Raw genomic sequence first — 27819 nt, forward strand, 5'->3', positions numbered from 1 at the left:
CAGCTGGTTGGAAAAATACTATAAGCACTATATGGTCTTTAATCAGTCGTAGCTGAGTTGGAATAGAGTGCTAGGGTGTGTGATTATACTGTATGCTAGATTTCCCTTGCCTTCTAGAGTATATAACAATAGTGACAACAGCTTTCTGTTGCAAAAATGATCTTTTGACACAAAAATGAATGGTGCGTAAAAAGAGAGCATACACATACACACAACTTGATTAAAGCTTAAAGCATTTTCTTGCATAGCTCAAATCTGAAACATACATCGCGAGTTTATATCATTGTGTATGTTGTATGTATTGTGTGTGTGTGGGGAGGAGTTATGCATGTACAAAGCTCTCACTTTGCTTCGAGCTTTTTCTTTGGCTCCGCCATAATCCCCTGCAGAACCACCACCGATGATGATGCGTTGACCCTTGAACATATGCTGCGGGGAGTGTGCGTGTGTATGCATGTGTGTGCAGAGTTGTGTGTGAGTGCTTGCATGTGTGCATATGTGTGGCAATATTTATTTTCCTGCGAAAGGGGAAGTAGAGCTGGACAAGTTGATTTGTCGGACTGGAACCAGACACGGAATGTACGCTTGGAAAACAAAGAGTGTTCAACTGTGGGAAAAAACATCCGTAGTAGCTCAAAAGCAGTGATCGTACATATTAAAAGTGAGAGATTGACATAAATGAAAGAGTCATCCAATATCAAGATCTCATCTCACTGCTTGACTGACAGTGACTACTACAAAGACACCATGAAACATGCATGACACAACTTCATGGTGTCACAGCCACTATCATCTTATATATTTGTAACAAAGTGTGCGATGCATTCTTAACTCAGCTTTTGTTACGAGTTGGCCCCTTTCTCCCATCTTTTCCAATTCCATTTTTTAATTTTTGTTTTCTTAATTCTTTGTCATTCTTAACTCAGCTTTTGTTACAAGTTGGCGCCTTTCCCCCCATCTAGGTGTGACCATTTTCCAATTCAATTTTTTAATTTTTGTTTTCAGGTTACATAAATATTTTTATGGCAAATTGAAAGTTTTTGATCAAAGTTGCCTGGAAAGCAACTGAAAGTCGCTGCACACTAAGGTTTTGATAGTCTATCACGAGGGTCGCCGGCGTGCTGGAGTCTATCCCAGCAGTCATCGGGCAGTAGACAGGGGACACCCTGGACCAGTTGCCAGCCAATCGCAAGGCACACAGAGACGAACAACCATTCGCACTCACACCTAGGAGCAATTTGGAGTGCTCAATCGGCCTACCAAGCATGTTATTGGGATGTGGGAGGAAACCGGAGTGCCCGGAGAAAACCCACGTGGCACAGGAAGAGCATGCAAATTCCACACAGGGAAGGGCGGAGGTGGAATCGAACCCACACTCTCCTAACTGTGAGGCGGACGTGCTAACCAGTGCGTCACCGAGCCGGTTAGTTTGAATCGTTTTTCAGAGCAGTTTTGTTACTTCTTATTTATTTATTTTTTTATTATAAAATGCTTCCTAGAGTAGAGTAGAGTAGAGTAGAGTAGAGTAGAGTAGAGTAGAGTAGAGTAGAGTAGAGTAGAGTAGAGTAGAGTAGAGTAGAGTAGGGTAGAGTAGAGTAGAGGAGAGGAGAGGAGAGGAGAGGAGAGGAGAGGAGAGGAGAGGAGAGGAGAGGAGAGGAGAGGAGAGGAGAGTTGGTAGGATAGGGTAGGGTAGGGTAGGGTAGGGTAAGGTCGAAGAGGGTAGGGTAGGGTAGGGTCGAAGAGGGTAGGGTAGAGTAGAGTAGAGTAGAGTAGAGTAGAGTAGAGTAGAGTAGAGGAGAGGAGAGGAGAGGAGAGGAGAGGAGAGGAGAGGAGAGGAGTGTATTGTAGAGTAGTGCTATTATAGAAACTCTACAGTTCACAGCAATTCATTGTGTGATACTCATCAATTTGTAATGATTTCCAACAAGTGGCCATCATTTTAGAGCACAAAGTACAAAACAGATATGTAGCCAATACTTTAGACCAGACATGGGCAAACTACGGCCCGCGGGCCACATCCGGCCCACGGGGCCGTTTAATCCGGCCTGCCAAACCTGAATAAATTGTATTATTAAAAATTGTTTGGGTCATTTTTCTTGCAATTACTATGTTTCCCCAATAGATGGGGAGCCGTCCGCTCGCGCATTTACTCCCGGAAGCCCTGTCAGAAAGCTCGGTGCGCACTCACAAGTGCGTGTACGTACTAAGTAGTACAGACCCGACGCACTCCGCGCTCTATTTCCATCAGTGGCAAATTTCGAGTGTGGGCTGTGACGTCAGCATTCTCGTAATTCACGCACCGAGCTTTCAGATAAGGTTTTACGCTAACGCCACCCACAAACCTTCCCCTGGAATCCTTCCATTAAAATGAGTGGCCCGAGGAAAAGAAAGGTGGACACTGAGTGCCGAGTGTTTAAAAAAAGAGTGGACCATTTGGCTCGACCTACGTGTGTGAGCAGACGCTCAGCCACATGAACGTCAACAAAGCCCGTCACAGATCTAGGTTAATGGACGGACACCTCGGCTCTATCCCAAGAATTACCACAACAAATTTTACTCCAGACCATGATGACCTAGCAAAAAAGGGAGACCAACAATACTATTGATTTCTTTAATACTATATTTAGATGTATTCTTTCACTGATTCCTCAAGATGATGTATTCTGTTAGAATGTTTGTCGTTTGATGTGATTTCGCCTCATTAGATATTGCATATTTCATAAATCTGACCTGCAGGTGCTGAAGTGATGGAAACCATTATTCATAATAACAGTGTTGTATTTAATGAGAATCACTGATAGTAGTTTTTTGGTGAAATCTTTTTTTAATGCTGTTAATAAATGCATTTGTTTTCAAAAATCTTTTTTTGAATATCCATGCTTTACTACCTATTAAAAGTAACAACCTTTTATGCAATGACCTTTACATGTCATTTCTATTACTTCACACAAATACTACATCCATCTGCTCCTGGTTCGGCCCCCCGGTCAAAATTTAGAACCCAATTCGGCCCGCAAGTCAAAACGTTTGCCCACCCCTGGTTTAGACCAAACATGCGGAAGAAAGGACTTTTCTGGTCTGATTACACCCTTACTCTCAAGCTTTGCCCTCCATGTCTGTTTTGTATCCTCCTGCACAGTCCACTTTTTCAGACTTGAACTCATTTGGCAGCACCTCGAGCAAAAGGCACTGAGGTTAAGAACAATTAGGAATCTGTAAAGGAGAGGAAAGATGGCTCTAGTGACAGCAGAATGATGGGAGGAAAGGGAGAGGGAGGAGATCTCATCATTCCCTATGGATGCACCCCTCCTCCATTGTCATGCTTCAGCAATTGTGATTGACAGCATGCAACCCCCCTTGACACACGCATGCACGTACACACACACGCACACAGGCACACACACACGCATCCTGAAATATACACTAAATATGAACCACAGAGGCCTCTAGGTACTTGTGGGTGTTTGTTCTTTATTTGTGTACATTTGTTCTTGTCAGTACAAGTGTGCGAGTGTGCATATCTGTGTGAGAGTCTTGCTACAAGTTTATTTATTCAATTTTTCATACTGCATGTCCTCATTAGGGTGCTAGAGCCTATTCTACTCGACCTTGCGTGAGAAAACGGAAAAGCCCGTGGCAAATGGGCATGTTTTCACGTAACCAAAGTAACCCACCACAAATGTTTTTTGGACTAGGGTTCACATACTGTGAGTTGAACTTTGCTACTTTATTGAGTGACCACCAAACACATAGACACAAACAACCATTCAGAACCCCATTCAATTTGATTACTACGAATAGTTATGTTAGCAACTTAAAGTTTTGCATTCGCAAGCACCCACTATTATACTTCTGCCTTCCAATTAAAATCTAACCAATACAGGAATATAGTGTTTGCTCTTTTTTTCATTTTCAATGTAAACACTCTTTAAGGAAAATCTGTTTTTTGGTGAGATTTTTTTTTAATGCACTACTGGTGACTGATTTTGAATCATTTATGTTTGATTCCTCATTAGCAAAAGAGTTCCTGTCCACCAGTCTTCTCTTTGTGACCACTCCTCTTTTTTTATTTGTTGTTTTCTGTGAGGCCTTCACTTTTCAACCCAGGTCAACATGCTGTTGACCTCTGATCTTCAATTGCAGCTCTTTAATTTCCTTCTTTTTACACACTCAGACAATATTTTGTCTAGTAAGGATCCACTGCTGAATGGCAGTATTCCCTGTTTGTTTCCTGCTTTAATAAAGAACACACACACACGCTTGCTACCTTTTGTGTGTGTGTGTGTGTGTGTGTGTGGTGTGTGTGCGTGTGTGTGCACGCGCAGAGGAGGTTGGTTTGAAGGCAATGACGGATGATGGTGAAGAAAGAGGTTCCCTCTGTCTGTTAACACCCATAAACTACCAATCTGTCAACCTTACAACGTGTGTATTTGCGTGTGTGCACGCGTGTGTGTGCGTGTGACATATTGGCTGTCCACTGCTTGGTCTCAGGAGACAGCAGTTGGAAAGCCTGTGGCTTCTGTCTTGATTGGTCACGGATGTCAGACACACATGCGCCTCACACACACTGAGATATCGCCATGTAATGTGTGCGGCGAATGTGTTGCATTGTCCTCAAAGCAACAGACGTGACTATGCGTTGATGAGGCTTCAGCATCTGTCAAAAACGACAAAGGCGCTCATTTAGAGTCCAATAAACAATCTGTTCGATGACTAGTTGACATCAGCAATTTGCATAGTATTGCTTCCAAACTCGTTTTTAGCAGAATACACCGGGGCGCACACATGAGATAGAGGAAATTGACGAGACTTGACATCTAAAATATTGGTAAGTAGTAATACATGGAGGTCAAGAACACGTTGCACTCTCTATCGTCCCCTCAGGTTTGCCCTTTGCTAAGAACACATCGAGTCACATTGCAACTGCACAGTTGAACTGCCGCAGACTTGCTGTTCAGTATGCTGCAAAGGAAACTGATAATGTCCTGTCCTTGACTACTTCGGAGTCATTTCTCACTGAAGATAAAAGCCATGTGTAAATGGGTTAGTTAGTTCGGCCATTGTGTGGTTTTAGGGGTATTAATTCGCCCGATACCGTTCTTTTTTCTCCTGAGGAAATTAGTTTATTACAAAGTAAAAATGAAGAAAGTCAGGGATCAATTTAAGGCAGAATGGCGTCATAAAATGTAATTGCTGACATTGTTGTTTTGTGTATTTTATCTCCAGTTAAGGCCAAAATTATGCCTTGACTGGCCAGCTGTTTGCGAGGTTATGTTAGATTTCCTAGTTTTCTTAAATGTCATCAAAACATTATGGCCAAAATAGTGGAAACACTAAATACTCATCCTACCTGCATCTTATTTCGTTTACTTGATAATCTAAAGTACAAGAATAGTTTTGGAGAAAGATCCAATAATCCCAAAAATACATTTTAGGAATACAATACATACAGTATGTATTAGTTGAGTAGTATTGTTGCTGTAAAACGTTTGTGTAACACACACACGCACACACACACACACACACACACACACACACACACACACACACACACATACACACACACACACACACACACACACACACACGCACACACACACACACACACACACACACACACATACACACACACACACACACACACACACACACACGCACACACACACACACACACGCACGCGCACACACACACACACACACACCTCAACCGACCATTCAATACTGTCTGGCGGTGCTTGTCAAAATGTGACAGAAAATATGATAAGGTGTCAGTCGATAAAAATCCTCATCTGTCTACACCCTTACACTCCCCATACTGCCATAGACACACACAAGCACAAACACAAACACGCACAGTGTCTTCCTGTTCACTCTCTGAGGTCAGGTGTGACGATTCCAAAGAGACAGCTTTAACAATGGAGAAGGAACCATGAATTAGCTCCATGCACACTGGTCATCTCAGATGTCTTTTTTCGGCCAACTGCCAATTTGCCATCTTCAGCGGTAGCATCAGACGCAAAACAGTGTGTGTCAGTGTGTATTTAGACTTTAACATCACTTTGTATTGTAAGCAACTGTACCTAATGTCCCCAAACAAATTATCTAATTGTGTGGCTCGGAAATGGTAATATGAACACAAAGGTCCCACTTCGTTGAGTTTCTTCTGAAAGGGACAGGAGAATAAATCTCTGTACAGTCACGTTTCATTATTGCATTGATGTTAAGTATTTCCAACTGTCAATGTCATAACATAACTCAGTCACGTTTTATTTGGAGAACAATACATGCTCTGAGGCACTATTTTGAAGCACTGCGCTTGAGTAAGGTCAACACAAGCTTGGAGGGCTCACTTTTATTTGACCTTCTCGTTATCTTGTTTCTGTCCATGATGGTGGTTTGCGCATAGTCACACATGAACTGTGGGGACGCATCAAACTGCAATAAAGCATCATCAAACTGTGATTACTACTTTTTTTCCCCATCACTCCAGGTAAATAGGATTATAAAAATGATCATTGCCTTCGAGCAGAAGAATTTGTACAGATGTACTGAAACGTGTTTTTGTGTGGAGGGGCCCCACCACCATATTGAAAAAAGCTATTGAGACAACAAATCAGTGACTTACAGTCATTGATATGTTTTGACATTCAGCATTCATTAAGACTCAGGACGGTATTGGTACCTAATGTTTGTGTACAGTATATTTTCTATATTCTGTAAATATGATTATTCTACTATGCACCCTCAGGACATTTTAGTCTCAAATTAACTTTGCAGGTTTGTTTTTGAAATATGGTAGGAAGCCGATGTACCCCCCCAAAAAAAAAACGCATGCAAGCACATTTACTGTATAACACAAAATGCGAAAGGCTGAATAATTTCTCATTATTATGACTGCCATTTAATTAAACAATGAATACATAAATATATAAATAAATAACATGGGGGATTGGGTAAAAATACGCATATAAGCAAAATGTATTGTCGTAAATAAGCCGGGGGTGTAGGTTTAAAAATGTCTACAGATGAATTTGAAAATGGCTAAGAGTGAAATCCAAGGGTGTACTTGTATTTATTATAAGTCATTCATTTTGATGAGTCAGCATTGCAAACCTAATCAACATGGCAAGATGTACATCAGGCTAGCCACAGTAAATTCCATAGTGCAGTACACATACTGTTAAGAATTACATCAGAATTCATCCAAACCACTTTACCCAGGCACCACATGTAAAATTATGGAATTGATTAAATTACCAGCTGACATTAAATCCAAGTTGCATTATGAGATCTCGTTCACATTAAAAAAGACAGCAGAATACTGAGCCGTATCTAGCTTGCATGGCATCTGGGGTTACATGTGCCACAACAACCGCTGTCCTTACAAGCTGGGAATCATGTTCCCATGAGAGTGATTCATTTCCATAAACCATTTATGCACAGAAAACAGACAGCAAGTCCTATTTGCATTTTGCTGTGTATGTGTGCTTGTTTGTATGCATGTATAAATGGGGTCAAATCTTAACATTTTACATGTACTTATTATAAAGTATGAAAGAGGTCAATGAATGCTAAATCATGAACTAGAGAAAATCATAATGCATACAAACACTTATACCATTTCAACACATGCAAATGAGGATTGCATTTGCATGGTTACAAATGTTGAGCCTCTAGGTACAATGTATTGATCCAATGTTGGCCCTGCAATTCCAGAACTGACACAATGACACAACAAAAAATAAAACACAGGGAAATTGGAGCGTGAGATAGGTAGACAGTTCATAATCTGAATTTTAACTTTAAATGTAAGTTGCAAGCCTATGAAATGAAGGGTCATTAATCACAGTTTCATTGAGTTTATCACATTGTATTTGTTCAAGCCTTGTTGTTTTAGTTGGTTGGAAGTATTCACTATGGTGTTTCTGTTCCTTTCACATTTACTACTTGTCAGTTTTTATTCCAGTGATGATCCTTTTATTGTTCTAGGCAGCAGCTTTATAACTTGTCATCCAAACCTGCTTCTTCTAATGTGAAAACTGTAGGCCACATGGTTAACTAACCTTTTCCTTCCACATGATTGTGGTTTATAACAACACAGACCTCGTGACTGTGGTGGCACACGGAGCAGCTCATATGTTGACCTTCAACCTCTGGAAATGGCTTCCAGATGAAGTCGTTTTCTCAACTGGTGGGAGCAATTTTATGTTTCCGTTGGATTAGGCTGAGGCTTGCCACAAAAACTCATAGGGAATTGTGGAGCACAAAAAGCCTACATGTGTAAGATGCAGTTGATACAATTTTGACAAGAAAATTTCTCTTTATTCTTCTAGTATTCAAGATATTTCACATATTTTAACATGTTGTAGTTTTGTACTGACTTTTTCTTGAGCCTCTTTTGGAAAGTGAAATGTAAATGACCAAAAATAAGACGATTAAAGAAAAAGAGGTGGAGAAGTAGAATGATTTAAAAAAAGATATATGCCACCGCTTTCTATTCTTTTCAACTTCATATCTCTATCCTTGAAAAGCCTTACGCTACTTTTTTCAGTCTGGATTTTAAGGAAGTCAACGTGTGATCAAAGACCAGTACAATCGCTCTGACGCCATTTTCCCTTTTAAAATGCTGATTTGCTCCTTGAGATTATCCTGCTGTGAGCTCACCCTCTCTGTGTGAATCATTTTTCTTTTCTGTGATCACAACCGGCAGTCCTCTCCCACTAGGGGTCGGCATGATACATGGCTCAAGTGAATTTGATCAATCTGACATCTGAATGAACAAGGTTATGTTGTGACGTCTTGAGCCAATGAAGGATTTATTCAAGCTGGCAAAAAGCCACAGAAGATGGAAACAGTTCAGGTCCGATTCTTTGCTGTCTTAGACATAAGACAAATTCTTCTTTTTCAAAAATGTATGTTATGGAAGCTTGACTTCTTAGTGGCTTGAGTACAAATAGTTAGTGATATTTAGTTAGTTGCCTGTTTCTGAAAATGTGTCTGTTATGACTGACCGTCCATTTCTACTACACAATCATGTCAAAATGCAATACAGTACGTTATGGCTACAGTTGAGTGAAGTCCATTTTATTTACTGTAATTTTTGGACGATAAGCCGCTGCTTTTTGCACAAGGTTTTAACCCTGCAGTTTATTGTGCAGTGCGGTTTATCTGTGGATTTTTCATGATTTTTATGATATTGTAAGAGGACTTGTTTTGGTAATACAGGTGATAGAAATGAGACAAGGCAGCACAGTGATGCACTGGTTAGCACGTATGCCTCACAGTTTGGAGGATTTGGGTTCTATTCCACCTCCGGCCCTCCCTGTGTGGAGTTTGCAAGTTCTCCCCGTGCCTGTTTGGGTTTCCTCCCACATCCCAAAGACATGCTTGGTAGGCCGATTAAGCACTCCAAATTGCCCATAGGTGTGAATGCATGTGCGGATGCTTGTTCGTCCCTGTGTGCACTGCGATTGGCTGGCAACCAGTTCAGGGTGTTCTACTGCTCAATGACCGCTGGGATAGGCTGGGGAGAAACGATACAGATAATGGATGGATAGAGAAATGACATTTCATTTCAAACACCTGGTGCTTAAAGTCTGGTATGGCTCATATATATGAACAAAACAGGATTTTCCACTAATTTTAGCTGATGCGGGTTATATTCAAGTGGCCTTATAGTCCAGAAATTATGGTGTGTGTGTGTGTATGCGTGTGTGTGTGTGTGTGTATGTGTGTGTAAGTGTGTGTGTTTCAACATACTGTATTTGTTATTGGAGTATCTAATCCAAAAGTAATTAAAAGTATGCAATTACATTACTTTTACATTATGGTACATTGTTCACGTCAATAACTACATCTTTTCTCATCTAACTGTATCGAAATAAATTTTTAACGTAACTCTTCTAGCCATTTTTATCAACTATTCAAAATGAGTTAGAGGTTATTTACAAGATACTTGTTTCTTAAATTCTCTGAATACTCACTCTAACTTTTTATTTTTGGATGGCTACATTTAGTTTGATTTGTTGATATGAATACTTTTCACTTGTGTACAATTTTTAGCTACTCTAATAACCTCTGCTCATGCCGAATTCCCACTTAGTCCCTATTGTACATTTATAATGGCGGTTACGCTACTGTGTGAATGCAAGGGCTTAAGTTGTTTTGACTTTTTAATTGCTTCTGTACAAATAGTCTCTTGAGGGTAGGGGTGGGATTGTTGAAGAGTATCGTATTTGTGTTTGGTAATGTGTGCACTGCATCTGCTACAGGCAAGAGTTCAGCCTCTATGGGCTCTATTTTTGTAGACAGCGCACGTGCGCTTGGCATAAAAACAGCACATCTTCATTTTCATGTATAGTTGACCATGTTTGGGAATTGGCAGACCACATTGCGCCATCCTGGGTGTTCCAAGATCTTATACTTTTACACTCAAAGTAGACTAGACTTTAAACTGGGTGAAATCCATTCCAAATCAATACATGGATGCAATTCCCAGATGTTTTCCTTGTCAGCTATCTCAAACCATGGATTACTTGGTTGGTTACTTGTGAAGCCTTGGCCAGGGAAAGATTCGAAGTTGAACTTTATGCTGATATCATTGAAACATGTCACAGGGCCAGGGGAAGTTAAAAAGTACACAGGCGTTCTAAATTACAGAGATTCGCCTTCTTCAGTAGAACGTTCTTGTGTACGTTCTTAGGAAGATCATATTTGGTGTGCTTACAAGCCCGTACTTAATGTTCTTCATGTTGAGAAACAGTCCTCTTGTACCTCTTAAACAGGAGACATATCAGGGTTCTTAGAATTTGTACTCTTGGTCGGGAAATATGTCCAATTGTCAGCAACCATGCACCTGACCTGAGTAAAGCCTATACCCCAGGGGTGTCAAACTAATTTTTTCGCTGGCCGCATTGTAGTCATAGCTTCTTTCGGAGGGCCATTATGACTGTCAAGCCAAATAAATGTATGAGCACCTCATATTATATACTACAATAAAAGCTACAAAACAAACTGACAAATAACTCATTTTCAAATCAGACGAGTAAAAACTGGTCAAATATTTAAAAAATAAGATATTATTAAAAGTTAAGACAATTTGCAATTCTAGTAATGACACACGAATTTGATGCACAATTTGTCTTTGCGGGCCACACAAAATGATGTGGCGGGCCGTATCTGGCCCCCGGGTCTTGAGTTTGACACCTGTGCTATTCCCTATCAATGGACGAGCTTGACATCATTTGAGCTTGTCAGCGCTCCTGCAGAAGGGGATACCTACTTTGGCACAACACTGGCTATACTCCGGCACGAGCTCGATGATACGCATGCCTTTGCCATGCTCCTTTATGATTTTGTGTTTCATATCGATTGTTTTAGGAGACATACTCGACTACACAACGTATTTTTTACACTGCTAATACGCCGAGACCAACTTGGAATGGCAGAATAAAGGAGATGAGGCGGGAGTGGTTGGTGTGTCAGTTCGGAAGTCGAAAATTGGTGCGTAAGTCGATGCAAAAAAATTGCGAGGCTGCAGTTCGTATCTCGAAAGGTTCATACGTATCGGCGTTTGTAAGTGGCGGTACCACTGTACTTGATACACCACACAGTAGGAGGGCACATGCATGCTGGGTCCCTTGAGACAGGACTGCCCCTACCCCCATGAACTTCCTGCTTTCTTGTGGCCATTTTAAGGAGGGTGGAAAATATTCTGGAATTCTTGATCTTTGGGGCATTTTGACAAAAACATGTAGTCAAAACACCCTTTTTTAATTTATGCAAAAGTGCATGTCTCCTTTATGCAAATCTGATGAAGAAAAACAAATCCTTATGGATAAATACTGTATTTAAATAATTAATAATTAAAAAATTTTTTCACTAGACATGAACACAAACACACACACGAAAAAGAATTTAATGAGAGAATTTAGACTAGTTCTGTAAATAGTGTATGTGGTTGTATTCGTTTGTGTACGTGTGTGCGCGCGTATGTTTGTGTTTGTGCATGCAAGGGTTTGTGAAGCTCAGATGTGAGATTACAGAAGGGATTATGGGAATTATAGTTCAATGAGACACAGAGGGTGGTTGACAGGTGAGACTTGTTAATGAAGGCTTAATGTGAAAATGCAAAACACACACACGCACACACACACGCACACACACACACACACACACGCACGCACGCACGCACGCACACACACACACACGCAGACGCACACACACGCCAATGCTGTCCATCTGGTGTTTGAGCTCCGTGCAGATGGGATCATGGTTGGGAAATATGTCTGATGGCAGAGTAGTAGTTTAGGTTTTTATGCTGAACAATGGTTGGAATAGACAGAAGAACGCAACGCATGGATAGTTTTCTTAAGTATATATCCATGTCTGGACATGTCGACTTCAAAAGTTGTGCTGTGATTTTGTAAACCTGGAGAAAAGTCTTTTACATTTTTTATTTTTTTTATTTTTTAGACATTTGTTTACACTGATGAATTCAGAGAGACATTTGACCATTTTAGGAAATTTCCAAGTGTCTAATCTGCATTTGCAATATCATTCTTGCAAAAATGCATCTTACCTTGGTGCGTTCCACTGAAATATTGGGGACACAATGCTAGATTTAGACTAGAATACTCTCTAAATGAGTTTTTTGGTAAGAGTATTCATTTGCCACTATTAAACTTTCATTTCCCGCTTCCTTTCCCTCCTTCCTTCAGCTCAGTTTTCTTTTTCCAGTTTCCTTCTTTGATTTTTTTCCTGGCATGCTTCAGTTGGCACAGTTTAAGCACACACACTTGCACGTGCGCGCACAGACACACAGACACACACACACACATGCACACGCACGCACGTGCGCGCGCACACGCACACACACACACACACACACACACACACACACACACACACACACACACACACACACACACGCACACACACGCACACACACGCACACACTCACACACACTCACACACGCACACACACATGCACATACACACATTCTTGGATGCTCCCCAGCGTCCTAATATAGTCTTCTTTCAGGCTCTAAACCGTGATGTCATTCACTGGGAGAGTTGGTGTGTGTTTTCAAATGGGTTTGGCTGTCGTCCACATTGCTGTCATCAACTTGCATCCCTCCGTTGAAATTCCCAAATGGCTCTACATCTTTCGACCTCTCTAACGCTGCTATAGCACGGTTTTCAGAGTACTACAGTAACGCAATGTAAGACCTTAAAAAATGACTGATAGACATTTGCAGATTTTTCAAAATATTGTAAGGATATATATTTTAGTCACTAGCTATATTTTTATTTGCCTTACTCTGATATTTAAATGTTATACGTGGATCACATAAAATTGGCATTATAATGTGTTATATCTTGTGCTGCATGCTGAAAACTGTGTTTTATGCTGTTTGGTACCTGGTGATACTTTATTTTGCTATTCTCTATTAGGCCATTAAAAACTAATTATGGTGCTCTGAGGGCATAACGGCTTCCTTTCTTTCAGGTTAGTTTTTCATATACTGTACATACTTAGCCATGTACATGTTTTTCTCTTCTTATTGGACTGTCTAGGTCTCTGGGCATTAACATCATTATCCTGTGTAAAGGCTATAATAGAGATGTCAAAAGTAATCGATTAATCGACAACACACCGATAATCAAATGAGTCCCCTCATATTTTAATCATCAAATAATCTTTCATCAGCATTTTTTTAACTAAAGTTTGTGTATATTGCTTACTTGTTTAGTTTATTTTCTAAAGCACTAAATACTACGAAATGAACACCAATAATCAGTTTATAAATAGTAATTGGGGAAAACAGTTTTTTGAATCCGATTATCCGATTAATCGATGGATTAATCGATAGAATGATCGATTCTAAAACTATTCCATGGTGACAGTCCTAGACTATAACATCCTCTGCATATATATGTACAGTGCCATAGCAATATTATCTAATAATTCTGCTAAAAGCAACATGGTTGCTTTTCAAGCATTAAATACAGAAAGCCAAGACCTTTTTCTACATAATGTAACTGTTTTTTTTTTTTTTGTCGATTAAATAAAAGTAATGAATACAAGTGAGGCATGAATAACTGTCATAGAGAATTTTGACAGTAAGGAAAGGATGTCCTTACTCCACACTTCTTGCCTCTTGTAATTTCTTTTATTGGTTGGAAGAAAGTTTGAAGGGGGACATAGCAGGTAAACAGAAGATCAAGGACTGAGAAGCAAATACAATAAATGAGATTCTTTAGTATGTCCACGCTTTTCTGCGCCACATAAAACATGGGCCTTGAGTTTGACACTTGCTAAAGATTCAACCTTGTCACCATGGCAGCCATATTACGCACGAGCACGTGCTCACCCACATATAGTACTGAGAAAGTAAATTATGGACAAATTAAATAAATACAGTAATCCGATTGCGAATTAGCATCTTTCCGCTAACTCGTTAGCCTGCCCAGTACTTCTTGTTAACATGTTACACGTACCGTATTTGCCGGTGTATTGGTCGACCTTTTTCAATCCAAAATCGACCGAAAAAATTGACCTCGACTTATACACCGAGTCATAAAATTTAACTTCGTATTCATCGCTTCAAATGTGATGGTAACCAAGGCCGTTTCTCATGCATCTCATTGTGCGTGGGTGTGCGTCGGTCAGGCTCATCAAACAGCGAGAAACTGAATCATTACAAAGCGTTCGTCGCATTAACACGCATCCTCAGCAACAATTTCAAATATTCTCACCTCAATAACGGAAATCGAAAGCCAGGCAGCGACGATGACTGCTCGCGGGAAGTACTGGGTATTGAGCGAATGTGCGAGTCATCGCGCATCAAGCAACGACCATAACTACCGGTACGTAAACATTCAATCGCCATGTCTAAATGAATGTCGTTGGCACTTAGAAAATATTCGCCAAACTTGGTCAGACTTCCAGGGGAAGAGGCCGAATTTCCACTTGTTCTGGCTGACCGGAGGAACCAGCCGAGGTGGACACTTTACGGCGGTTGAGTCGTTGGCACTTAGAAAATATTCGCCAAACTTGGCCGGACTTCCAGGGGAAGAGGCCGAATTTTCACTTGTGGTGGCCGAGACGGGGAACCAGCCGAGGCGGACACTTTAGGGCGGTTGAGTCGTTGGCACTTAGAAAATATTCGCCAAACTTGGCCAGACTTCCAGGGGAAGAGGACGAATTTTCACTTGTTCTGGCCGACATGGGGAACCAGCGCAAGAGCCGTTGGCACTTAGAAAATTTGAACCGGGCGGCGTGCGCGAGTGCGCGGCCCGCCGGAAGTCGAATGAGGCTCCGCGATTTCATCCGCGGTGCTTATAAAGTGCCGATCCGCTCGGCGGGAGCTATTTCCGGCCACTTGGCGCGTGCGCACGGCCTCCCGGATGTGCCGGGCGGCGTGCGCGAGCTCGCCGGCCGCTGGAAGTCGACTGAGGCTCCGCGATCTCCTCCGCGGTGCTTATAAACAGCTGATCCGCTCGGCGGGAGCTATTTTCGGCCACTTGGCGCGTGCGCACGGCCTCCCAGATGTGCGCTCGCCGGCCGCTGGAAGTCGAATGAGGCTCCACAATCTCCTCCGCGGTGCTTATAAAGAGCCGAGCCGCTCGGCGGGAGCTATTTCCGGCCACTTGGCGCGTGCGCACGGCCTCCCGGTGGTGCCAGGCGGCGTGCGCGAGTGCGCTGGCCGCTGGAAGTCGAATGAGGCTCCGCGATCTCCTCCGCGGTGCTTATAAAGTGCCGATCCGCTCGGCTTGGAGCTATTTCCGGCCTCCCGGTGGTGCCGGGCGGCGTGCGCGAGCTCGCCGGCCGCTGGAAGTCGAATGAGGCTCCGCGATCTCCTCCGCGGTGCTTATAAACAGCCGATCCGCTCGGCTGGAGCTATTTCCGGCCACTGCGCATGCGCACGGCCTCCCGGAATTTGAACACATTTCGTCAATAAATTTCGCATATTTCTGATTGAATTTTGAAGTTTAATATAATGCAACAATTGAGCTCGACTTATACAAAGGATATATCATAAAATCGTAAATTTCCGTCAAATTTTAGGGGGTCGACTTATACACCAAGTCGACTTATACACCGGCAAATACGGTATATTATTTATATTTTCAATATTTATACAACATTTTCTGTATGCTATGTTTACTATTAATGTATTATTTACATGTTTGAAACAATTATTTAATGTTCTAATAATAAAATATGCACTTAAATGGTTTAATACACATGTATTGACACACAAGAAATGTACAGATGAGCGAGTGGCCCTACTTTGTGGATTTCACTTATCGTGGGTGGTTTTTGGAACCAATTATCCGCGATAAACGAGGAATATATATATATATATATATATATATATATATATATATATATATATATATATATATATATATATATATATATAAGAATCTGTGACAGTAATCACTGTGTAAATGAAATATGAAGAAGAAAAAGATTTCCAGGCAGTGATATGAGAAGAGAAATGGCAAGCAGACAGAAAGTGATAACATCAAACTGCAGGACAACTAGGACAAGGACACACTGATGAAGTGTGTGTGTCTGTGTGTGTCTGTGCTTGTGTTTGAGAAAGAGAGTGAGAGAGAGGGACCGGTGGGAGTGAGTAGAGATAGAACTGTCGAGATAGTGATTTACCGATAGAGAGAGAGAGAGTAGGGGGACTGCTGAAAGAGAATCAATAAGGAGGAAACCATGAAGCAAAAAGAGAGAGAGAGAGACATAAATGAGGAGTCGAAACGAAAGGAGCTAAAGATGGATGGATGAGGATTGAAGGATGTGCGACAGCAGTCGATAAAGACGAAAAAAGTAGTAGATGCGTCATAAATCTATAGGCTTCATTGCATTAATTGTGATACTTTTTTTAACCTAAACATTTTGATGTTAACTGTATTTTATGAGTTTATGTTGAGACATTTCGTTGTGGGATGAACGCATGAAAAAATAGTTAGTCTTATTTCACTGTGAAGGTTAAAAATTAAAAAAGCAAATTTGTGAAAAAAAAAATCAACAACAGAAGCTACATTTTTTTCACGTCTCAATGAAAATAAATGTTAAAAGAGGTTATGCATGTTTTTACGAGTGTTCAATTGGTGCTGAAGCACAAAGAAAATTCACACACATACAACCAGGGAAATTGTACAGAGGCATTTTCATCCTTTACACCTCGGTTGTTTGATCTTTTTAAATAAGAGTCAGTTCCCCATGATGTGACTCCTTTAACTAAATCTACGATCAGTTCCCAAGAAGCCTGCAGGCAAGAAGTAACGCCTTTGACCATACAAACTGCTTCTCTGATCAGGATGAAAGGCTGATTTACCGTCGTCAACATCAAACGCAAGTCGAGATGTCGCAACTGCAGCTCACTGCCATTTGAGATTTTTGCAAGTTTGCAGTAAATATAAGGACATGGAAACAAACAGGTTTACAACGATGGGGTGTCATTCTGCAAAATGATGCACTACAAGTTAAACATATTTTTCGGATGATAAGTCAGACTTCTGTGGTAAATGTATTTTAGAAAAACAGAGACCAAGGACAGTAGAGCTCAGACTGGCACCCAAAATCCCCATTACTTTTGGAAAAACGTCACTCAAATGGGCTGACCAATAGTAAAGATTCACGAAAATAAATATGACTTTACAAAATTGTGACATCGGCACCTTAGTATAAGTTGCAGGATCTGCCAAACTATGAAAACAATGTACTATTCATAGTCTGAAAAATATGGTCAATATTTTGCATATATGGTATTTTCTCTGCTTTGGAGGCTGTCCTCTGTTTTATCCAGAAATGCAAAAATATTCTGTGGTTTACTTATCAGACGAATTTTCATAAAATGACCACCCAGCATTGTGGAAAGCATTGTAGACTGTGACATGTAGACTGCCTTGATTTCAGTGAGCAAGAATGAGAGATATCAAAAAAGGTCGACGTGAACTGGCTTACTGGGCTTTGTTGGTGATCTTGTTTTGTTAGGTCACTGTGGTGCCATCTACTGTCCCTCACACAAAATTAAAAAGTAAAAGTAGTAGAGACTTGCAGTCCATTGTTTCGAAATTCCAGAATAAGTTTGAAGTGAGGTTAAACCTGCATTTTTAAAAACAGTTAAAACACACATCTTTATGGACAACTACCCTAACAACCGTAATAAAAGCAGCATAGTTTTAGATGTTTGACGCTGAGAATAGTTTCCAAGTTAGTTTGTAAAGATACACGCCTTGCATGTCGAGATAACTGCACTGATTTGGCTTCAGATTTACCCTTTTAAATGCTTGAGAAGAGTCCTATTAGAAGCAATGGAACTGCACTTCCAATTCACCTGCAGCTTTTATTGCAAAATCTATAAACCATCACCACATCCATAGTTTTTTTCCTTTGTGTTTTACTACCTTTGTTGTCTAACAATCTCTTTATGGTCGGCTACCGTTACAATCGTAGCTTGATCGAATATAAGGCGGCCTCTGGGATACAAATTGGCTCTTGGCAGTAAACAACACCTTTTTCAGAGTAGTTTAGCTAAACATTAATGTGCTACGGAATGAGCACCAAGTGTATTTTGATAAAGTATGTTGACAGGAAGGCCGTAAAGTGGGACACATCTGTCATTTCAATAGACAATGTTTCTTTTACTGATGCACACCGGATTTCTGTGTCTTGAGCTCTTTACCACACTTTTAAATTCATTACACTTTGTGTCTTCCTCTTTTCTTCTCCCTGGCTGCAGCCTCAGAGGCCTCATCATCGTCAGCATTATCATCGTCAATTAGCCCTGGAGGTTTCGTAGACTTCAAATTCACTAAGGAGCCTCAAGACACGGTAACGGTGCGAGGTGGTGTGCTCCAGCTTGATTGCCAGGCACACTCGGACATGGCGTCCGGAACCCCTACCATCACATGGCGGAAGGACGGTGTGCTACTCAGTTCCCTGGTGGATGAACGACGGCATGAGATGGCCAATGGATCGTTGCTCGTCCAAAATATAGTGCACACGCGGCACCACCGCCCTGATGAGGGGGAATACCAGTGCCTCTCCACAATCGAAGGATTAGGAAGTATTGTAAGCCGGACTGCGAGAGTCACTGTGGCAGGTAAGACAAAACATTTGGGGCACCAGGGGAGGGGGTGGGGGCAGCGTCTTGAAAGAAAATGAGAAAAAGTTGTGTTGAAGTAACCTTAACTTGAGGAAAAATATTTTGCTTTTTGTTTCTACAATAAGCCGATAGAAGGAAGGGCCATGTATTTCATACGCGCATCACAGTGCTTCGTAGAAAATGTAATCTAAAATAATCCAAATCCCTCCATCCAACCTATCTGACACTGACATAGCCACATTATGTAATATTTCCTCCTACCCTAACTCACTTAACTGTTCATGCTTACCAAAGTAAATCAATAAAGTGTTTATAAATCAATACAATTTATGGATAAAAGACACCAGATAGACAGAAAGATATGCACTGTGTGCATGACTTACTGCAAAATACACTTTAAAATATGTGATCTGATGTATTCACATTATATATGCATCTGAGAAGTAAAAAAAAGAAACAAACCCCCCAAAAATTAACATCTATTTTAGGGAACGTGATGGACTCGTGATTAAATACAGCTCATGATTAAATGCAGATCACTTCTGTATTTTTTCACCGCTTTGTTTTGTAATGATTATGCTATACTGAACTTACTTATAGTTTGAGAAGAATACCACTAAAAATAAAATACAAGTATTTTTCATGACAACAACTCATGTTGTTTCTTTTTAAGTTAGTATTACTGTATTTTGAAATTTGGTCCATTTATTTATACGTGGTTTCATTTTCCTTTAAAAATAGTTTCCTTGTTCATGTTTGCTAAAAAGAATTCTGTTGTATAACAACAAATGGCCACTTTGCATATCAGCATTTGTAACTACTATATGAACACATTCTGTGCTTAATTTCCAGGTTCATTTCATGTACAGTGATATATTGGTGCCCAACTGGGCAATTTGTTTTCCGGTGTTTTTCTCTTGACATGCCTCAAAATATGACGCATGGTTTTAAAAAATAATGAGACAGGCAGTAAGAATATTTGGATAAAAATGGACTAAGAAAAAAAGCTGACAGAAGGGACAAATAATACATTACAAGGCAAAATGCTAATGAGAAGAGGAAGCTTAAAAATTCAATTAGCAGCTATGGCGTCTCTGTGTATGCAAAAAAGAGCCGACTGTAATGTGGGAATTAATTAGCAACACTGAACACTAGGTGGGTGTGTATTTTGAAGATTAAAGGAGAGCCCTCTGTTTCAGTGTTGAGCATTATATTTTACCAAATGCATTGAAGCTACTTGTTATCTGTAGGTGACGTGTGAAGAATATCAATCATTCAAATTATTTAAAAACTGCACAAAGCAAAACAATTTAAATTTCTTCAATTTCACAATGTCTCCACTCTTGGATCCCTTCTTAATACTTGCCAGCTACTCAGTACAAAATAATCATCTCGAGCCTGTAGGATTCAGTTGTGAACTGAGCATTCCATCCATTCCCAATTAGTGATAAACTCTCTGTAGATTTGGACTAATTCCAATTAAAAGCAGTTAGGGGAGAGAGGCTAAAGTTTGACCGGCGAAATAGAGATAATAATTGTTCCCATGGCTGATATTCAGAGCAATTTTAGCCCAGCATCCCTCTGCTGCTTGCGTCTGTTTGCTGTGATTTGCATGTTATTATCCATCTGATTTATTTAGTGTGTTTGTCAAACACTGTTGGAAATTGTAGAGAAGACAGCAACCTCAATCAGAGACGAATGGAGGCTTAAAGATTTAGGGTCTGAAAGTGAAGCCATGTTCAGGTTCAATTTTTCCGTTCTTGATGCTTCCCCCCAGTCCTCTTCTGGCCTTCCTTTCATGTCCCCTCCTTTTCCCACTGGTGGTTTGACCCATTTCCCCCTGCTCTTGCCTAATTCTCTTTGCTGTTTTAATTTTTATTCTGTGTGATCACATGTTCCTCTTTTCATGAAGTTTGCTTTAGATCACACAAATCTGGCAACGTGGTCCATGATTGTTTTGGATCAGGCACTAACCAGCTGATTTATTCATGACGTAAAAAACGTAAACATTGAAAAATAAAACTAACAATGTCTACATGTTTATACATTTACCAAGTTCATTTCACAACTTAGCTGTATTGTTATTTTGATTTATTAATTTAATGCATTATTCATGTGTCATTTTATCAAATTGGAGATTTGCCACATTTGTCCAATACTGGATTTTATTCAGGACCACCCATCCCTAAATGCAGATCACGCTGAGTGGTTAGGCACTCATTTTTGTGTGCAAGTGCAATTGATTCGCATATCTGCTATCATAAAGCATGCCACACACGTGCGTACAGCACCAAATTCGCTCGAGGAAGGAGAGAAGCAATGATAGCACTCGATATCTTTGACATCAGAAGGATGCGCTGGCCGGCACTGGCAGAACCAAGAGTGAGTTGACATGTCGTTCAAAAGACACCGTGAGTTGGGAGCAAGTAAGAGTAAGAGCAAGTAAGCTTGTTTTTAACTGGAAGATAGATGTTGATAAACTAAAACTGTGCCACAAACCAGCAACTCTATCTATCTGCAGATCATTTTACCCCCAATCAATTCACAGCGGGGGTTATTACATTTTTTTGAAGATGAAACTAAATTCTTGGGTACTGATTAATGTGAAACGCTACCAATTTGATAAACAGTTCTGAAATAATACAGTTGCTCAAATGATTTGAAATAATCTTAACAATTTTATGTCATTATTAAGCATTAATAATAATCATTTTTGTGAAGATACAGATCATGGTCATGATTTCGCAGAATAATTAGTAAACAAATATTAACATGTGACACACAAGTAGAGAAAGATACCGTATTTTCCGCACTATAAGGCACATCGGATTATAAGACGCACCTTCAATTAATGGCCCATTTTAAAACTTTGTCCATATATAAGGCGCACCGGATTATAAGGTGCACCTTCAATGAATGGCCCATTTTAAAACTTTGTCCATATATAAGATATATACATTTGGCCCGCGGGCCGGACTTTGGACATGCCTGCTGTAGTGGCTCAATATTGGTCCATATATAAGGCGCACCTGATTATAAGGCGCACTGTCGGCTTTTGAGACAATTGGAGGTTTTTAGGTGCGCCTTACAGTACGGAAAATACGGTAATGATAGTTTAAACATGACAATAGCTATTTTGTCAATGACACTCCACTGTGGAGTATATTGGTTAAAGCTGACAAACTTTACCTCTAACAAAACAGCTGTTTTTATGCTGGCAGGGTTATTTTAAAATCTGTGTCCGCAGAGGAGGTATGCTCTTGTGTATATTAGTGCATAACTTAGCGGCACAACTTGATTTACATGCAATCAGACAGCAGCAGAGCTTACATAAGACACGCAAGTCACATTGTTCCCTGTCACCTCTTTTCCTGGTGATGTCATAGCAGCGCTATGACCTTGCTGTTGTAAAGAAAAACAAACCTTCGTTGGGTAAAACAACAGAATAACATTAAGGTTTGTCAGGAACAAAGTAGTAATAGTGTCAAAGTTGCATGAAAGTATACATTCAGAACAATATTTGTCAGCGGAAGCCTTCCTGATTCACAAATTGAGCCCCAAAATGGAATGTCTGTGCAGTTGTAACAAAATTTTAGTTGTGCAATGCGTACCAAACGAGACTACAAAAGTTTGCCAGAATTGGATCTGCTTTTATCCATTGTGTACTCTAGCAACTTGAACCTTTTCAAAATAATAAGTTTTTAGAATCCAAGTTTTATTGGTAACCAGTTCAGTGTATAGCCCGCCTTTCTCCATAAGTCAGCTGAGATAGGCTCCATTTCACCCGTGACCCTTAAAAATGGAAGACTGGATGAATGGCTGCGCAGAAGTTCTTTAAAATACTTGCTCGTAACCGTCTGTCACCAGGGGCACTAAATTCATGGAGTAGTTCTCAGCATGAGGTTGATGTGCAACCAGCAAAATGGCAAAATGTTCACAGTTTATCACCCCGTTTCAAAATGACTTACAGGGACATGTGAACCCTGCAGCCTCAATGAAATAAAAACAACACTTAGTTAAGTCTTTTGAGAATGAGGCCGGCAGTGGGCAGCTTCTGTGTTTATGTGGCCACAGGCTCTTTGCTCTTGAAGTGGATCTGACCAGACAGAAAGCGGCAGGTGGGCCAGACACACCAGGCTCGAAAGTGTTCATCCATAATGTTTGACCTGTCCTTTTCTCTTTGTCTGGTATGTGTTTATCTTCCTGCTGTTTGGAAAAAAAGATCTTCTTGCAACACATGTTGTGTGTCCATTCCGTTTTCTCTTTCATTCTTGTTGACCTGAAACCCTACACTGTCAGCAGTGTTGCCTTTCACCCTGTTTAAGTTGTGCATGGATAGGTTTAATTGAGTTACTATTTGTGACAACATTATTATTATTATTATTATTATTATTATTATTATTATTATTATTATTATTATTATTATTATTATTATTATTATTATCAATCCATCTATGCAACAATTTTCTATACCACTTGTCCCCATGGCAGTAGGTGGGCGATACCCTGAACTGGTTGCCAGCCAATAGCAGGGCACACAGACCACAACAACCATCCGCTCTCGCACTCACCTAGGGGCAATTTGGAGTGCTCAATTGGCCTACCAAGTATGTTTTTGGGACGTGGGAGGAAACCGGAGTGCCCGGAGAAAACCCACGCGGAAACGGGGAGAACATGCAAACTCCGCACAGGGAGGGCCAGAGGTGGAATCAAACCCGCATCCTCCTAACTGTTAGGTGGAGGTGCTAACCAGTGCCGCCTCACCGTGCCGCTATTATTTTTATTATTATTATTATTATTATTTGAAAAACTAGTCTATCGATGCTAGAAATGATTAAATCCTTTGTCAGAACTGGTCATATTTAGGAAAACTATCTTGTTGATTTATCACTTTTTAATTGATGAAACTTTATGCTAGACTAACTTCATAAAGACCAATCGGCCAATATTATTATTATTTTTTTTTTATCCGAAAAAAATCATCAACTTTTTGTTGTCTTTAGCTGATTTTGGCAGATTTTTTTCTTTTTGTTGCAAAGTTAAACAAACACTAATGGACAAAGCAGCATAAAACACATTTAATCATTCAAATAATTTGTAAGTGTAATTTATTGAGGTTCAGCTCTATCCACTCCTCATGTTAATTTCAGCATTTGACCTAACTTGACTAGTATCACAAAAAGAATACAGTCAAAAACACTGCAATGAAGAGATGTTTAAGACAATCAGTTAATCGATAACTTTTTTTCATGCTGAAATAATGGTGCAGAACTCTCAAATGCTTTTTGTTCACATAAATTGTTTTGTCTTGTTTCGCTCCAGGTCCGCTAAGAGTGGTTGTCCCCACGGAGTCAGTCTCATCGTACCTCGGTGACACAGCGCTGCTGCGTTGTGAGGTCTCGGGGGAACCAACGCCCGTCATCCGCTGGCAGAAAAACAGAGACGATCTGCCAATGACATTTGACCCTTCCTCTCGCCTGGCGGTGCTGCCATCCGGTTCGTTGCAGGTCAGCCGTGTCCAGCCTCCAGACTCAGCCACCTATCGCTGTCTGGCAGACAACCCTGGCAGCACAAGGACGGGGACAGATGCTGAGCTGCGGGTTCTCCCAGGTGACGCCCCTACCATTGATGCACTACAAATACAATTATTGACACTTTGTCGGCTCAGATGTTCACACATTTTTTTTACGGTACTTGCTGATTAATAAGCATTTAAAAACTAAATATTGAGAAATGTTGCCAATATTAAACACAGATGTATGTGTATGCTAGGGTCAAAATGTGACTTTCATGAAAGCCTTTTACAAAAATTAAATCAGTAAGCATGCCAAAGAGTGTCATGGATTGGGAAGGCCACGGCAAGAGAAAAGGTCACAACGATACAACGACCTAACTAATTGGGTGTGCCAAGGAGGCCTAATCTAACAATCCCTCTTGTTTGAGGGTCCTTAAAAGTCATTCAAAAGTCGAGCATTCGGTGAAAATGTTGTATTTCCCCCTGTTGAACTGGCCTAATGGTCAGTTAATCCCACCCCGTTTATACATGGGAATGTCCTAAATTTAAATGTGCATATGGTCCCCTGCAAGGCAAAAGTAGATTTTTTCATGGGAAGGCAAAAACAACAAACAATATTTCAATCAGTCAGTCTGTACTATACTATCTCATGAGTGTTGTTCTCTTCCATATCTTTCAAATGGGGTCAGTTAACAGCAGGGGCTTCTCCAATTGTGCATCCAGATAAGAAGGTGACTTCCCTTATGATTCTGTTCTCACTGCTGGAGAATTCAATAAACCGAAATGTGAAGTACAGTAAAACGATTACTGCACATATACATACAGTGAATATAATATTGCTATGTCTGCAAGTTCAAAGAAGCAAGGAGTTTGTCACTGTTTGACATTCTATACTCTTCTGACACACACACACACACACACGCACACACGCAAACACATTTATACATATGGTATACATATGAACATACGATATACATAAAGTGGGCCGTTTTTATCATTCGGATATGTGGCAATGTTAATTTTATTTCTGATTCACCATTTGGGTTCCAAATTGTACATTGTATTCCTTCCCTGGAGGTAAATTATGGTCATTTAACTTCTGGGGGAGGCAGGTTGTTTTAGATCAGTGGTGTAAAACTCGTTTGTTTCGTGGGTCGCATCGTAGTCATTGTTTCCTTTCGAGGGCCATTATGACTGTCAACCTAAATAAATAAATGAACACATCCTATTATATGCAGTATAGGCTACACAACAGACTGATGAAATCAGAGACTAGTATTATACTAGTATACTTGTAGTAACAAAATCTCAATTTTTTATTTTTATTTTTTTTATTCTTGCAATTTTATTATTGACACATGAATTTGATGCACAATTTGTCTTTGCGGCCACATAAAATGATGTGGCAAGCTGAATCTGGCCCCCGGGTTTTCAGTTTGACACCTATGTTTTAGATGAAACATACTGTCCATCAATCAATCTTTTATCAATCAATCTTTTGCCAAGTTTGAGCATGCCAAACAAGGAATTTGACTCCGGTAGTGCTCTAATAACAAGACTACATTAAGCAACAGTTCTTACAAACATTTAATTACAGAATCCTTAATTGACTCTTTCTGTGGCTTTTTGTAGTATTCCTTCACAAGTCACCCCCTTTGTATGTGTCAGCGAAGAGATCTGAGACACACTGTTCAGTGATTATCTCTATGATCCCTCACTCCTTATTCTGCGACCAACAAGGAAATCTGCTCCGTCAACACTTTTTTTTTTCCATCTGTTGTGTACTTGTGCTCAGCTTGTGTCTGCTGATGATCTTGTCCTCTTTTTGTCTTTTACTTTGAAAATCTTGACATCCCACATGTTTATCCAATAGTGTGCATGTGCTAACTTATTGAGGGTTAGGGTTGGTGGGCTGGTGGCTATTTGCCACGATATTACTGATGAAAATTCCTCTCTCTTGATGTACTTTAGAGAGCCGTGCAGCTTGCGGGACCACCTGAGGTCAAACACATACCATTGGAGACTGATGTGTGTTTGTGTGTGTGTGTGTGTGTGTGCGTGTGTGTGTGCACTTGTTTATCAATGAAAGAAGTCAGAAAACAAAATCTGGGGTTCTTGTCTTTTTTTATGATTTTGTTGATGATGTCACTGATTAAAGTTCTGGCACTGATTAAAGTTCTGGCACAAAGGCACAAAAGACAAGGTGCAGTACGGCAAACAGTTGCTATTCAAGAGTTCAAATGAAAATACAGAAAGCTCCATTTTTTCTGAACTGAGTTAAATGAGTTGTTTATATTAGTGGGTCCAGGTTAGAAATATGATTTTAGCTCTTATGTCAGGAACAGGGACAGGTCGACCAAATGCAGCACGAACCTTTATTGAAAAGGGGAAAAGGGGAAGTGGAAAGCTGGACTCGCGGTCTGGATGGCGTGGGTGAGTAGCAAAACGCAGCGCGTAGTCGTAGTCTGAGGCAGGCAGGTGGTCAAGGCTCGCAGCGATCAGAACGTGGTCAATGACAGGGGAGTGGTCAGGACTGGCAGCAAGCAAAGCGAGTCGGAACACAAGCACGGTCGGCAATGGGAATCGTTCTGGGCACAAGAGCAGTGGTGTCACAGGTAGGGTAAGCAGACAAACTGACAACCACTGGCAGAATACACAGAGTTTAAGTAGGGGGACCTAACGAGCTGTAGCAGGTGCTGGTAGTTACTTGATTGAGGCTTGGCTGGAAGTCAGGTGATGCAGGAACATGACAGCTTAAACCTTAATCTTTTATTTAGATTGATTTAGACTAAAGCAAATCAAACATGGTGGAAAAATGCTGAGCTGTATCACCAAAACTCTTAACTTGCTTTTTTGGCCAGCAAGACACATGACACATATCCCATCTATTTGAAACCCCACAAGAATCCTCTCAGACCAATACTTTGATCGTTTCTATTCCTCCACTGACTCCAAATTGTCTTGCTCATATCGCTGCCAGAGTTAGAAAACATGTTTTGGGACTGAAACAGAATTGAGAAGTGGCGCTACCATATCATTTTGTGGAACACCATTTTTAATTGGCGTATATGTTAACATTCTCTTTAACAACCAATTTGATATAATAATGTTTTTAAAGAAGTCTCATAAGGGTCCTCATGAGCTTTTCATTTTCATTGCTAGCTCTTCAGG

General features: G+C 40.5%; 1 protein-coding gene and 1 long non-coding RNA gene across 7 annotated transcripts in view; one reads left to right on the plus strand and one right to left on the minus strand.

Annotated features, from left to right (window-relative positions):
* Positions 1 to 27819, plus strand: part of dcc (DCC netrin 1 receptor) — a 249177-nt gene that overhangs the window by 45375 nt on the left and 175983 nt on the right. For all 6 annotated transcript variants that reach the window (XM_088391100.1, XM_088391099.1, XM_088391101.1 and 3 more), the window contains exons 2-3: positions 18768 to 19130; positions 24456 to 24743. In XM_088391100.1, the coding sequence (XP_088247226.1) occupies positions 18768 to 19130; positions 24456 to 24743 (651 nt within the window). The remainder of the gene's footprint in view (positions 1 to 18767; positions 19131 to 24455; positions 24744 to 27819) is intronic.
* LOC148390019 (uncharacterized) lies at positions 24225 to 27269 on the minus strand. The gene is made up of 2 exons (XR_015861535.1): positions 27022 to 27269; positions 24225 to 24695 (listed from the first exon to the last, which is right to left on the minus strand). It is a non-coding gene; the product is annotated as an uncharacterized LOC148390019 (long non-coding RNA).

This window comes from Syngnathus floridae, chromosome 12 (assembly GCF_059516105.1).
Source record: "Syngnathus floridae isolate MCC-2025c chromosome 12, RoL_Sflo_1.0, whole genome shotgun sequence".
Lineage (NCBI taxonomy): Eukaryota > Metazoa > Chordata > Actinopteri > Syngnathiformes > Syngnathidae > Syngnathus > Syngnathus floridae.